Source organism: Danio rerio, chromosome 18 (genome assembly GCF_049306965.1).
Source record: "Danio rerio strain Tuebingen ecotype United States chromosome 18, GRCz12tu, whole genome shotgun sequence".
Lineage (NCBI taxonomy): Eukaryota > Metazoa > Chordata > Actinopteri > Cypriniformes > Danionidae > Danio > Danio rerio.
This window is the reverse complement of record NC_133193.1, coordinates 20501024-20514836: the sequence shown is the minus strand read 5'-3', so window position 1 is coordinate 20514836 and position 13813 is coordinate 20501024. Positions and strand designations below refer to the sequence as shown.

The window sequence follows — 13813 nt, the reverse complement described above, 5'->3', positions numbered from 1 at the left end:
ATGGGATTGTTAGTTTAATTTATACCAATGCTTTTTTTTGTTTACATCTATGTTTACATCTTTTTAATGATTTTCTCCAAACACTGCCAGCTGTCAAGCTAACATTACTTATTTCACCCATGATCTTTAACGTTAAAACTACAACTGCATGTTTGTGTGATGTTGCTGATGTTGTGATGATGTTCTGTAGAGCAGTGGTTCTCAAAGTGGGGGTCAGGACCCCCCGAGGGGTCGTGGGACAATGAAGGGGGGTCGCCTGGTGATTTCCAAAGATCTATTTATTTTTATTAAACCATAAGAATTACCATATTTTATCCATAACCTACTGAAAAGAAAAAAATCATAAAGTCATTTATAGTCACTACCCACATAGCAAAATATATCTGGCCCAGCTCTGGCCCACACAATCAGCTTTCACTTGGCCCACATGCCGCAGTGAATTACGGTACATGACTGGGCCAAGTCTGGCTTCCAGGCAAGGGCCAAACACGGACCATATCTGGGCCAGGTCTTAGCCAAGTTAGTAACCCATAACTGGGCCTGAACTGGGCCAGTTATGGCACATGAATGGTCATTGTCTGGAAGCCAGACTTGGTCCAGTCATGTACCGTAATTCACTGCGGCATGTGGGCCAAGCAAAAGGCTGATTGTGTGGGCCAGAGCTGGGCCAGAGAAATTTTGCTATGTGGGCCATAACTGGCCCTCAACCGGACCAGATCAAGATAATATTTGGAACCAAAACTGAGCCATAATTAAACCATGTTAAGACCAGTCTTTAACCAGATAGCCCAAAAGTGAGCCACACCTAAGCCTAATCCACATGAACTAAAACTGCGGCCAAACTAAACCCTTCCCAGATCAAATCACAACAATGACTGTACTGAACAATATTTATTTTTTCACATTTAAGAAAACATGACAAAACAAGAAAAATCAGCATACTGTAAATCTACTGTAAAACATCAGAACACACAGCATTTTGCTCTTTTAAGTTGCAAATCCCATATGAGCAAGTTCTTTAACAAGTTTTCTCCTGATTCTCCTTTCGCTTCTGTCTCTCTTTCCTGCCACCATCCCTATCCGGGGCCAGATATAGCCATCTTTTGATGGTTGAGTCAATGTCTTTTTCTGAGGCTTCAGATGTCAGGCGGTTTCGTCTCACAGCCGCTGAAACAGATATGTAAATGTTTGAAATTAGCTTTTTTATCAACAGCTAATGTGGATATTGGATTTTAAAAAACAATTACATTAAAACTAAACCAGAACAAATTGACAGACATGCTTTTACAGCTATACAGACTTTTAATTGAAGCAAATAATTTTAGTAATATGGCTCCAGGAGGAATTCAGTCTAAGTTCCTTTTCAAAAAGCTGTGTGCAATTTAATAATTGGATATATTTTGGCAGTGTTCTTTTAAATCTCTGTTTTAGTAAAATGCTATAATTGGTTCAACACTCTTTGTTTACCAGCAAATAAGGACAGTAAGGCTGCATTTACACTGCAGATCTTGATGGTCAATTTTGATTTTGTGACTGTCTGATTTTTTTGCTGACTTATTTACATCGTTTTTTTTTTAAAGTGACTCATATCTGATTGTCTGCATTTACACAGCACACGGCAAAGATGCAATGACCAGGAAAAAAAAAAAGAGCAGGCGGTGATTGACAGCTGATAATAAAAGAGCACCCTTTTCTCTATGCCTGTATTTAATGTGTTTACGGGGTTTCATTTTTTTATATTCTTTTTGACAAGTTACTATAGTTTATAACAGAAAAGTTCTCATTTGTCCATCTTCTTTTAATTTAGGCCTTTTTGAAGCAGTAGGCGTCTTAATGTAATGTCCATGGGAAAATTTATGCACGTGATGTATGCTCAAGGTTTGAGATTCTGCTGAAGTCTGTTCCAAAATGAAAGCATCTAACCTGATGTCATTCGCTGTTTTTTAATGATAAGCGACTCGCATTGACAGGTGAAAATCCAATCTACCTGACACGAGGGCACGGATCAGATTCATATCAGAAAAACTTCCACATATGAACAAGGCCTGAATCTGATTTGAGTAAAATGTAATTTTATTTTTCATGTAATTTTTTCCTGTTTACACGCCACATAGGAGAAAAAAAACCGGAATCGAGTCACTTGAACTATGCAGTATAAATGCTGCCTATGGATCATGTGAATTATAGTGATATGTGTCTACAATTTATATTTAAACTGGTCAAAGCATGTATATACCATATAAGAACGCCCTGGGTTTAGTTTTAATGGAGCCATCAATTACAGTCAGAGTGTGATTAGAGAGCTTTTTAAAGAATATTCACTTTGTATTTTCGTTGGTGTGTTTAAAAACTTTATTGGTTAGCTCAGTTTAAACATGGACATTTTTGTTATTTTGGCCTACTACATGTGAAAATATTGGGAAAAAAAAATTCTGTGACTTTATAATGCTACTGTACATTAAAATTGTACAATAAAGATCCAGTTGTTGACATTAATTTAACTAAATTCACAATTAAAGCAACAAAAGCTTTTATGCAGCTCATTTCAATATCCTGACAGTACTATATGCTGTGGCAAAACTGTCAGTAATTAATCGCAAATCTCGTATCTACTGAAGGGTTAGTATTAGGGTTTGGTTCAGAGTAACTGTGTATAACCTTTGTTAATTTTTTATTTTAATTACAATAAGTGCATGTAAAATAAATAACTTTTTTTCTCTTCTCTTTCCTGCTCATCACTGTACCTCTAATGTACTCCTCTTGGAACCTCAGTTAATCAAATTAATACAATTTGATTATTGTTAAAGACTTTAACCCCTTTTGTGGCATAAAGTTCAACTTACCAATAACAACATTTCGTAAATGTAAGCTCTGGAATCCAATCTTTCCATTGATTCCCCGCATGTTGATTTTTCTGGCTAAAGAGTTCGTCATCAGTCCATGCATAATTCTCCATATGCACTCATGAAGGTCCACCCCACCTTTGAGAGCCAATTTGTTTACCTGAAACCATAAATCATTATTTTTTAAGCAATGGTTTGAATAAATAATGAAACACTATGTATAATATAACTGACACTGGTAGTATTTTTTCTCTCACACAAAAATTAGATTTTTAAAAATGTTAAAAAAAAACAAGCATAAAAAGCAGAAGAGTGCTTTGGATGTGAGTGCGCTAAAAACATACGCGCTTGACAATTATGCATATCTGCATAGATATTGGCTTCATTGTTTATAATTTGATTTGCCAACATACCAACTGTTTCTGGAGGTCAGGATTACTACGTAGTTGTTCCTCGATGTCTTCCAGAGAACCAACATCCTTTATTGGCAGCAAGTTTCGATCCAGGACTGCCTCTGCCTCTTCAGTTGGTTTCATACTCTGCAGCGTCTTGAAGATGATTCGAAGTTGGTCCATCATCATTTCCTGCTTTGTTAATATATTACGCAGAAGAGCTAGAAAAAACAACAAGAAAGATAAAATGTGTTTTTAATTTTGTCTTTAATTAGGTAAATACTCCCCATTTGTTGGTATTACTATTTTCTAATAATTTCCAATGCAAGTTACAAGTTAACATGGCAAACTAAAAATCAGATAATCAGGTGGTTCTAGAGGATTGTTTAAAATTACAGCATCTTAACAAAACAATTTTAGATAGGAGTTTTTGGAAGCACAAACATAAAGTTTTACATTTTTGTATAAGACTATAAAAACTGTACAGTGTTAAAACATACATTATGTTTATAACAAATATGTAGGGCTCTATATTGACAGTCCATGCGCAAAGTGCAAAGATTAGTGTTGTTTCAAAACTATTTCTAAATTCAGTTCTAATTTCCAGCAAACGAATAAATGAACAATAATAACGAAGTGCTCAAAAACCTGAGTTATATCCTAAAACACATGCTGTGCCCCATATGGTCTAAAACCTGCAGGTGGGCAAATATAAGCTTGTTTTTAATAAAACAAATATAAATATGGATGTAATAAATAATACTGCTAATAATAATAACATTATACAAAAGCAAACTGTTATAAATGAACTGAAAAGCCTCCCGAGATGAAGAAGACATAAAAGCAGTGATTTTTATATAGGCTAGAAAATAATGTGTTTTGTAATATTTTAATCCTTTAATATCCTATATATATCCTTATTATATCCTACATATATCCTTAATATTTTAATTCTTTTTCATGTGATATGAGATATTTGCGTATTGCTCAAAGATATTTGCGTATTGCTCTACATGTTGTGTGTATTAAGCAGTGTGTAAGTGAGGCACAACTCTGCGCTGGACAATAGACCGGCTTTGTTCTGATCTATTGAAAAATCTACTAGTTTCTCAAAATAGCAACGCGCCAGCAATGCGCCTCAGAACGCCTTTCTTTTTAGACCAGAACGCCTATGGGCGCACAAATGAGCGCTAATGCATTTGCTATTTAAACAGCGTAGCGGAAAACGTCAAAACGACTCTTGCGCCAAGCTGAAACTAGCAAACAACAATTGCGTCGCCCCTTGCGCCACACTGCACCGGGTGTATGATAGGGCCCATAGTGTGACTCACCAGAGAAAAAGTACTAAATACAAACAACTACTATGAAAATCAATATACTCACATGTTTGCAGATTTGATGTCTGCTCTCTGGTCTGGGGTGGCTCAGTGTGCTTTGATGTGACTGTAGAAGGTGCAGAGTGGCTTTGTCCGTGAATCTTAGCGCTAACATGGCTTGATCTATGAATTTTACTGCCAACATGACTTGGTCTAGCCACCTCAGTGCTTGATGTGTGGATCTCATTGCTGTTATGCCTTGAAGATGACTTATTAGTCCCATGGTGCTGACTTGTGTGGAGCTTTTGGCTGTTATGTCCTCTTGGGTAAAAGTGATCACTGCTATGGCCTCCGGAGTAGAGATTAGGACTGCTGCAGCCTCTTGAGTAAAGTTTAGGAGTGCTGTGCCCTTTTAAGTAAAGCTCAGGAGTACTATCATCACTTGGAAAAAGCTCAGGACTGCTGTGGCCTCTTTCATAGTCGTAAGAAGCGATGTGGCCCTTGAGGTGGTGGGAAGGAGTGGTTTGATTGAGTACTTGGAGCTTGGGGCTGCTTTGCTTTCCTGGTTCTAACTCATTAGTGTTGTCCTGTCTAGCAATACTCCTAGCATTGGGCAATGAAAAGTTTCTGCACAAATGAAGAAAACATGTTTATTTTTTCAGCTGTGAAAAATTATCTTACAGTTTTTGTTTTAAATGCTGAGGCTTCTTACCTGTTTTGTGACTTTGTTCCTTCCAGGCTGCCTTCCATGTCTTCATAGTGACAAACAGCAGTGATGCGGCCTGTTGGGTTGAACCCTGGACTGTTTTCCTTTACTGGGTTTACTGCTAAAGTTTTGTGCTGCTTGATGATTTTTGGAGCATTGGGCAATGAATATTTTCTACTCAAAGATACAAAAGATCTTAGCATTTCATCTAGTGCAATAAAATAAACTAGTTACAATTAGCGAAAGGTTCTTACCCTTTTTTTGACTTTTTTTCTTTCACAATGCTTTCCGTCTCTGAATCATCCTCCCCAGGCAATAGATTGTTTTTAGGCCTAAGTACATTCAGTAATTTCATAGTATGAAACTATCAGTAAATGTTGTTTATCACCCATTAAAATATGTGTTAATAAAAGAAAATAAAACGAAACACTAAAACATATTTGTCCCCTTACATTCTTTTTCTTTTAAAAGCACGTGGTGAGTTCCCCTCATCACTTCCAACATCAGTCTGTTCAACAGCTTGGGGTAATTTTCGTCTTGCTTCATTGTAGTCATCTGTGAGAGTAAGAAAGACAATTTTAAGTAATAAAAAAAAATTTGTTTAATCTGAAGGAAGAGGTGAAAGAATGTAACTTACGTGAAGTGAAGATAATTCTGGCCTTATGGGCTTTCCATTCGTCTCCAGGACAATCTTGCAATCTGACAGCTTTGGCTATATCAGTTTTATTTGGAGGCCACAAGCACTCTCCATTTTTAATCCAGATGGAAGGCACAACTTCTACCTCATTAGTTTTGTCAAAAACAACAATGTGAAACATCTAAAGAAAAATCAGAAACCCACAGAAACACTCTCTTTAGCCAACACAACTACTAAAAGGCCTGTTTTCCTTAATGCAATAGTGGAACAACAACAAATCGTTTTTCAAATGGTAGTCTCACAAACTTCTGGGGCTTTTGTCTAACTATGAAACATTTGATGTTAGTGGAAAGTTTGGAAACAACATAAATTCCCAGCTCTCTTGAGTCAATAGGATATGTAAAGAAGTGTTCCACCTGTTTATATTCATTGGCCACAATGTAAACTACTCCTTTTTCCTCAATAATGTTCTGGACTAACACCAACTTTTTGTCAATTTTAATACAACAATCTCTCTCTTTGACACTCACAACTACACCGTCTGTAGCTAGCACTTTATATTGACGAACTTGTGGTGAAAAGCATTCTGGCACTGGCCCATCCTTATGCTCACTTTTCAGTTTTTCACTTGCCTCTTTTATATCAGTACTGGTGATATTTTCTATCTCTGATAATCTACGTATCACCTGAGTTAAAGGATTTAGTGGCCCTCGAACCAACTTTTTCAGTTTTCCTAAGAAATTTTCAAAAGGAAATGCTGATATGAGGTCTAAATTGCCATGAAGTTTGACATCTTCATTAAGATGCACCAGACCATGAACATTGTAGACCAAAAACTCCTCACCATAAAGCTGGCCAAAGTGTTTAATAAATGATATCAGCAGAGTTTTAGCAAAGTCATTCAACTCCATACAATATTCAGGACTTGCTAAAATGTACACACCTACTGACAATAGCATGAAATTGTCATAGATTTGAGGCTCTACAACACCCCTCAGCACAACCGGACCAGTGTACAACAGGAATTGTCGAAATTCTGTGGCTTTCCATCTGCATCGTTCAAGCAGTGCACGTGGCCTTCGAGCAAACTCACTTGGAATGTAATTTCTCAGTGCAAGAAGTCTATCTGAAACCATGGACGCCTGACTACATGAAATACGACAGTGCAAGGGACCTGTGGTGCCAATCCACAAATCTAAGAGACGCCTCATGACACCCAGACATACTAGGTGCATATAATCATACGGAAAACAAGTGATCATGTCAATGCCAACTTCTATAAAAGGTGATTGCTGGACATGGTGTTGTTCATCTGTTACTTGCCTAAAACTATCATCACTTCTGCACCTTGCATTGACCTCAGGAAATGTCATTCTATTTGATTTGCGGACGCCTGTTTGATGACATTTGTCACATCCATGATAAGCGTTGTGTGACTTTACACCTCTGATGAAGGCTCGAGCTGGGGTGTCACACACAACAGAAACAACATTCAAAAAGAAGATTTTCTGCTTGAACAGAAACCCATCTTTCAACACTTTAAGCTCTTGAACCAGATCATTAAGATATTCAGTCAATGAATTTGGCTTAGAAGTACCACAAAACAGTCCTATCAATATTGGTTTCTTGGTGTATCCTTGCAACAAACCCAGAATTGGCCAGAACTGTACACTAGTACTCTTGAAGATAGGTAGCCCATCAAAATTCAGCTGCAGTTTAAAAACATGTTTGTCTGGCAGAGTAGACCAAATTAAATCTAGAAATTTCTGAATAGAATTCAGAATACCACAATAATGAAACAAGCCACCAGCAACACTGGTAATGTTGTAGCTTGTTTTTGTTTTCAGCAAGGTTCGTCCATCCTTTGGCAGAGGGGAATGATAGATTTTGAGAATGCTGAGAAGCGCTGTTAAAGCTATTAGAGATATTCCAAATTCAATTGCCCAGTCTGCCAGAGAACTTTGCAAATCACCACCCATCTCACTACACTGTTCTCCAAGATCAGTCAGATCTTCAATAGAAGCTGCAGTCTTTTCATACACTTCTTTATCCTGAATGTCATCAACTATATCCTCATCACTTTCATCACCATTTTGCATGTCAGATTCCTCCAAATCATCAACATCAATATTTGACTCCTCATTTATGTTTCCTTCCCTATGGTGCTCATTTGACATCTCTTTACTGACTAGCCTTAATGCCCTTCTTCTTGAATTGCCCCTATCATTGTACATCCAAGTCTTTTCCATACCGTGGCTTTACTCTGGTCTTTTGTACCACCTGAAACAAAACAAAATAGAACATTACACAAAAATGCACACACACCAAACAAAAACGATCAAGAAAATCAGAAGTGAATGGATGAGATAACAAGATGCTTGTACATTTTAATATTTAGTTTTTAATTTGAAATTAAAGAAGCTGAAACAGGAAAATGCAGCCCTTAGTAGTTTTTATTTATAAACTAACTAAACAATGTATAAAGACATATTTTTTCCTTTTTATTTAATAAAAAAAATGAAAAACAACCAAAACACTCATTTGCGGTCATTACATAATTTGTCAAAGAAAAATTAGATGGAGCAAGCACAGTTTATTAAATTAATGAGTGACACAATAGAATCCTTAATCTAGAAAAAAGCAAGCACACACATACAATTTAATTCAAATGTTTGAAGTCCAAAACTAATTATCAGCCTTTTCTCATTACTCAATAACTACATTTAGTCAAACTAGGGCTGCACAATAAAAAATAAAAATAATAATAATAATTATAATCACGATTAATTTGTTCAAAATGTTAATCACGATTAAAAATGATGATTATTTCTTTATATATATATTTTTTTAGTTGTGTTTTCTTATAGTTGTGGCTGTGATATATACATACAGTTGAAGTCAGAATTATTAGCACCCTTTGAATTTTTTTCTTCTTTTTTAAATATTTTCAAAATGATATTCAACAGAGTAAGGAAATGTTCACAGTATATCTGAAAACATTTGTTCTTCTGGAGAAAGTCTTAGTTGTTTAATTTCAGCTAAAATAAAAGCAGTTTTTAATTTTTTAAACACCATTTTAGGGACAAAATTATTCGCCCCTTTAAGCTTAATTTTTCCTCGATAGTCTACAGAACAAACCATCGTTATACAATAACTTGCCTAATTACCCTAACCTGCCTAGTTAACCTAATTAACCTAGTTAAGCCTTTAAACGTCACCTTAAGCTGTATAAAAGTGTCTTGAAAAACAACTAATCAAATATTATTTACTGTCATCAAGACAAAGAGAAAATAAATCAGCTATTAGAAATTAGTTATTATTACTATGTCTGTAGTGTATAAGTGTGTGTGAATGGTTCCCAGAGATGGGTTGCGGCTGGAAGGGCATCCGCTGCATAAAACTTGCTGGATAAGTTGGTGGTTCATTCCACTGTGGTGACCCTAGATTAATAAAGGGACTAAGCCGACAAGAAAATAAATGAATGAATATTAAACTTCACAGCCTCAACTATAAAAAAAAAACACAACTTGTAAAAAACTGGGTGGGGATTAGATTTCAATTTCTTGTCCAATTTCTGCATGCACATTTTTTTCACTCGCTACTCTGCCAGGAACTTCACCGCTGGAGAGCACCTTCAATAATAATCTAAACTTTTGTTTAGAGATGGACTGCAAATTGTACTCAAAAGAGTGGCTACATGTGGTGAAGAACGATGGCAAAGCTAAGTGCAATTATTGTAATAAACTAGTAAGTTAGAAAGCAGAGTGTCGCTACCAACATGACAAAGTATCTGCAGTAGGCATGGGACGATAACTGTTTTCAAGTTATACAGTGGTTTGGAAAACTAAAGGTTTTAAAACTGCCAAAAAAAAATTCTGCAATACCATTCCTAAGGTATGAATTGTTTTTGAAACTAATGAAGACGGCAGAAGTCAATGATTTATTTTAATTATTTAGCCTGACATGTTTACTGCTCCAAAATTGTATAAATGTTTCTCAAGATATATTGTGTTCAAATGGGAAAAAGTTTTGTTTTTTACCCAGACATTTAAAGAGATTATATTTTAGAGCAGTAATCACAATAATGTGATACATTAAAATTTTTTATCCAAGGTTATCATAACGCCAGAATCTTATACCGGCCCATGCCTAATTGGTTGGTTACTTCACAAATATTGAATTTAAAAAAATGTTGTGTTGGTTCATTGTGCATCCCGCGGGTGCAACCAAGTTGTGCATTTAGTTGAACTTTTTGGGCGTGCTGAGCAGTTCGGTGTTAGTTTTATTTAAATATTTTGAGGTGGAACTAAACAGCGCATTTTCTCCGCCTTCTTCTATAAACACTTCTTGGTTTTTATAATGTAAAATCGCGATATTTAATTATTGATTGGTGGCCACAAACTTAGTTCTCATGAAAATAATACAATTAATCGTGCAGCCCCAAGTCAAACTGTTATTCTGTTTGTTTGGTTTTTTTTTTTGTGTTTTTACTGTTATTGACAAGCACATTTTTTTAAAAACATTATTAGAAAAATTAACTCTTGTATTTGTTGCTATTAGTTTTTCCTACTATGAAAGTCAAATATATGTTTTCTGCTTTTTTCAAAACATTTTATTTGGTGTTTAATAGAAAAAAAAAATTATAAAGATTTGGAACCATTTGAGGAGAGTAATTGTACACTAATTTTTGTGTGAACTATCCCTTTAAATCTATTTCTCTAACCTGTTCACTCTTTTTACTTAAGGTTCAGGCATGAAACAAACTTATCTAAAATTGCCTATTTATTCACATGCACATAAAAGTAGAGTGCTTTCTTATCCACGTAAGCACATAATGTATACAGCATACTCAAATTTGATATATCTTAGCTTCAATTAAGCATATTTCCTCATAATTTAGGCTTTTTTGTTCATAATACAAATATAATACATGAAAGATCTCCCTTTCCAATGCATGCATGCATCCGTGCGTGCGTGCTGGAGAGGGGTGTGATTTTAGAATACATTTTGAATCATTCCAAGTGATCATTATGTTTTTGCTTGAAATGCCCTTCATCTCTCGCTTTATTACGTAAACAGCAACTTTGCAAGGGCTAGGGTTAACATCACAGCGCGAAAATGGTCCAACTTTTAATGAGATAATCTCAGTAACGTTCGATAAGGATAAACAAAACGAATAAATATCCTTGAATTGTGTGATGCCGTCTTCTGTTAATTTACATATTATTTTGGAGTTTATTTATCATGATGTGCCACTTAACATGAGATAAATTAACTTTAGCTAACGTTAAAGAATATTTATCGAGCTTATGGGTATACACTGACAACCACGCCGATGACATTTACATTTCCGACGATGAAACTGATAACTGATCTGAAACAATATATTAGAAATCAAATTATTACTTACCAAAATGCCTTGCTCCAGTTAGATCCACGACCGTTTGTGAAGTGCGTACAAGTGGCCGCCCGACCAATAGGCCTTTTTCACACTTCCTGGTTCCGGTAAGCGAAGCAGTGTACCACAACATCCGGTTTCAATGCGACGGAGCAAGAAAGAATGGCAGGGTCATCTCATCGCTGTGATTGCTGCGTTCCCAGCTGCTCCAACTCAAAAACGACACTCTTACTTTAATGACCACGATCTCCCGAAAGACGAAGGACAGGGAAAAGCATGGATGACAATATTAAAGGGGGTTGAATGCCGTTTCAAGTTATATGCGGGAGTACGCTCGTATGCTGTATGCACTTCAAAGCAGAGATTATCATGTTTCATTAAAGACTGGTGGTCTATGGTTTATTTTGATGAGTAATTATAATATAGACAAAACTCCAGTTAAGCTATCTGCCTTCCACAAACAAGTGCTCATCATGGTCATTAATCTATAAGCATGATTTATTCCTACATTGTTGTTATTTTGGAATAATAGACAGTTCATACAAATGCAAATCTCTTTTTTTAATTGGTTTGACAGCAAAATTGTTTGTTTAGTCAGTTATATAATAAAGATGGTAAACTTTTCTTACAATGAAGTCCTTTATTACAAAATCTCAATAACCCAGAAAGTTTTCAACTGTTATTGGTTCAATTCCTGCAGAGACATGTTATTCATTCATGTTATTTAGAGGTATTAATAAGACCATCCTTCTGATGCATTGTCTTTTGATATTACTAAATCTTATGTCGGCAAATTTTGTTTTACTAAATACCAAGAGTAATGATAGAGCTATTCATACTCTTTTCCAAAAAGAAATCATTACTGTACCTTATATTCAATTTTATTATATGTCTTTATTAAAGGGTGAATTGAAGAAAAGTGTGGCTGTTACCACAGAAATATCATGTTAGAAATAGAATTAAAGAAATGTCCTATAAACTCATCCACAAGTTTTATCCAGCAAAACATTGTTTGCAAAAATTTAAAAGTGGGATTGATGTAAATTGTATTTTTGTAACGAATATGAGGAGACAGTTTTACACTTATTTTGGCATCGTACATAGTCAGCTTATGGGGTGAGTTGCAAAATGTATTAATAACGATTCTTTTGTGTTCAAAACCTCTTTCATTATGGATAAATGTACATTTGGGCTTTACTTGATTATCCTAATCTAGAGGAAAATAGTTTTATTTATTTAATTTGCTTATGTTGTTAACAAAATTGTACATTCATAAATGTAAATTTACTAATATGAAACCAGATTTTAAGGTATTGATGACTGAAATATGCTTGTATAATACCAGGATCAACTCTCTAAACAAGAAACTCGACCCACTTTAAAATGTGTGAACTCTACAATGTATTTCATTATTACATATGTTATATTACATTTTGATTATTTGTATTTTATTCATAATTACCTCCTGGTATGTACATTTTTGTATTGTAAAATGTTATTTGCTGTTCTTTTAATAAATAATAAAAATGAATATTATCCACGAGTAGGAGCTAACGTGTTTCCAGACTTGAGAAAACCTCACGAGCATTAAACAACCTGTAATGTATTAACCGATAGCAACTCGCCTGTATAGCTAACTTACCTCGCCATTCACTATATCTGACTCTGAATAAAAAGGAAGGAGGGGGATAGCACAGTTTACAGACGGGACTACTGACATTAAACTCATCCTGCTGGATGTTAAATAGCCAGGTTAATCTAGCTTACGAATGGCTTGAATGGGCAGATCTTATGTTGTTGGCTGTGCACCTTACTGGAACCTGATGTTGCAAACGGTAAGACACGTTTTCTGCACATATTCTGCAAATCGGTATCATCTTTTAAATGCTGTTTTATTAAGGCAGTTTTACACATTCACCGAACAACATCTTCCTGTCCAAATTATGGCAAAGTTGACCGTGAGAAAGTCATCCGCTGTCCCGAGGCTGTCATGTCTCTGCGACTAGCGAACCCGGAAATATCGATACACTGCTTCGAAGGGCGCTTCCGGTGTTCAATTCCGCTGTGAAAAAGGTCTATGGTCACGACTGCAATATCATAAGGATAAACCCATAAAGCATTGCGCATTAGGCGCGCTACGGGCGCGCTTTTTCTCAAAGCAACCTGATTGGTAGATTTGGATTTTTGAAATTTTTCTGGTGTTTGTGCATGAGACAAGCAGCACAAAAACAAATGACTTAACATTTTAACACTCACGTTTTTATGGAATATCATCATTGGTTAATAATAATATAATTAGCAAAATAATAATTTGAATAATAAAAAAAATATGTAATGTAGGGTAAATTTAGTTGCAACATACAAGAAAGGAATAGATTAATTCAAATAATTCAATCTTGATTGTTTCCTGGATTAAAATAAAGGCATTAGAAGATGCAAGCGGAATATGGAATGACTGTGTATTGAAATATTTTTTTACTCGAAAAAATATTTTTATGTATTTTAAATGTGGTACCAGAAA

The 13813-nt window shown here is 35.4% G+C and overlaps 1 protein-coding gene across 2 annotated transcripts; it reads right to left on the bottom strand.

The window, feature by feature from the left end:
• Positions 1–876: 876 nt before the first annotated feature.
• si:dkey-242h9.3 lies at positions 877–13295 on the bottom strand. 2 transcript variants are annotated; one of them, XM_003200450.7, is made up of 10 exons: positions 11305–13295; positions 8146–8174; positions 5895–6075; positions 5710–5812; positions 5512–5589; positions 5264–5431; positions 4619–5178; positions 3257–3456; positions 2844–3003; positions 877–1167 (listed from the first exon to the last, which is right to left on the bottom strand). In XM_003200450.7, exons 1-10 carry the CDS (start codon positions 11423–11425, stop codon positions 1019–1021), a joined length of 1749 nt encoding a protein of 582 aa, XP_003200498.2. In that variant the 5' UTR covers positions 11426–13295; the 3' UTR covers positions 877–1018. The 2 variants fall into 2 exon arrangements, 1 of the variants encoding a protein (XP_003200498.2); XR_012394029.1 differs by having other exon boundaries at positions 5895–8174; positions 11305–11392.
• Positions 13296–13813: the final 518 nt, after the last annotated feature.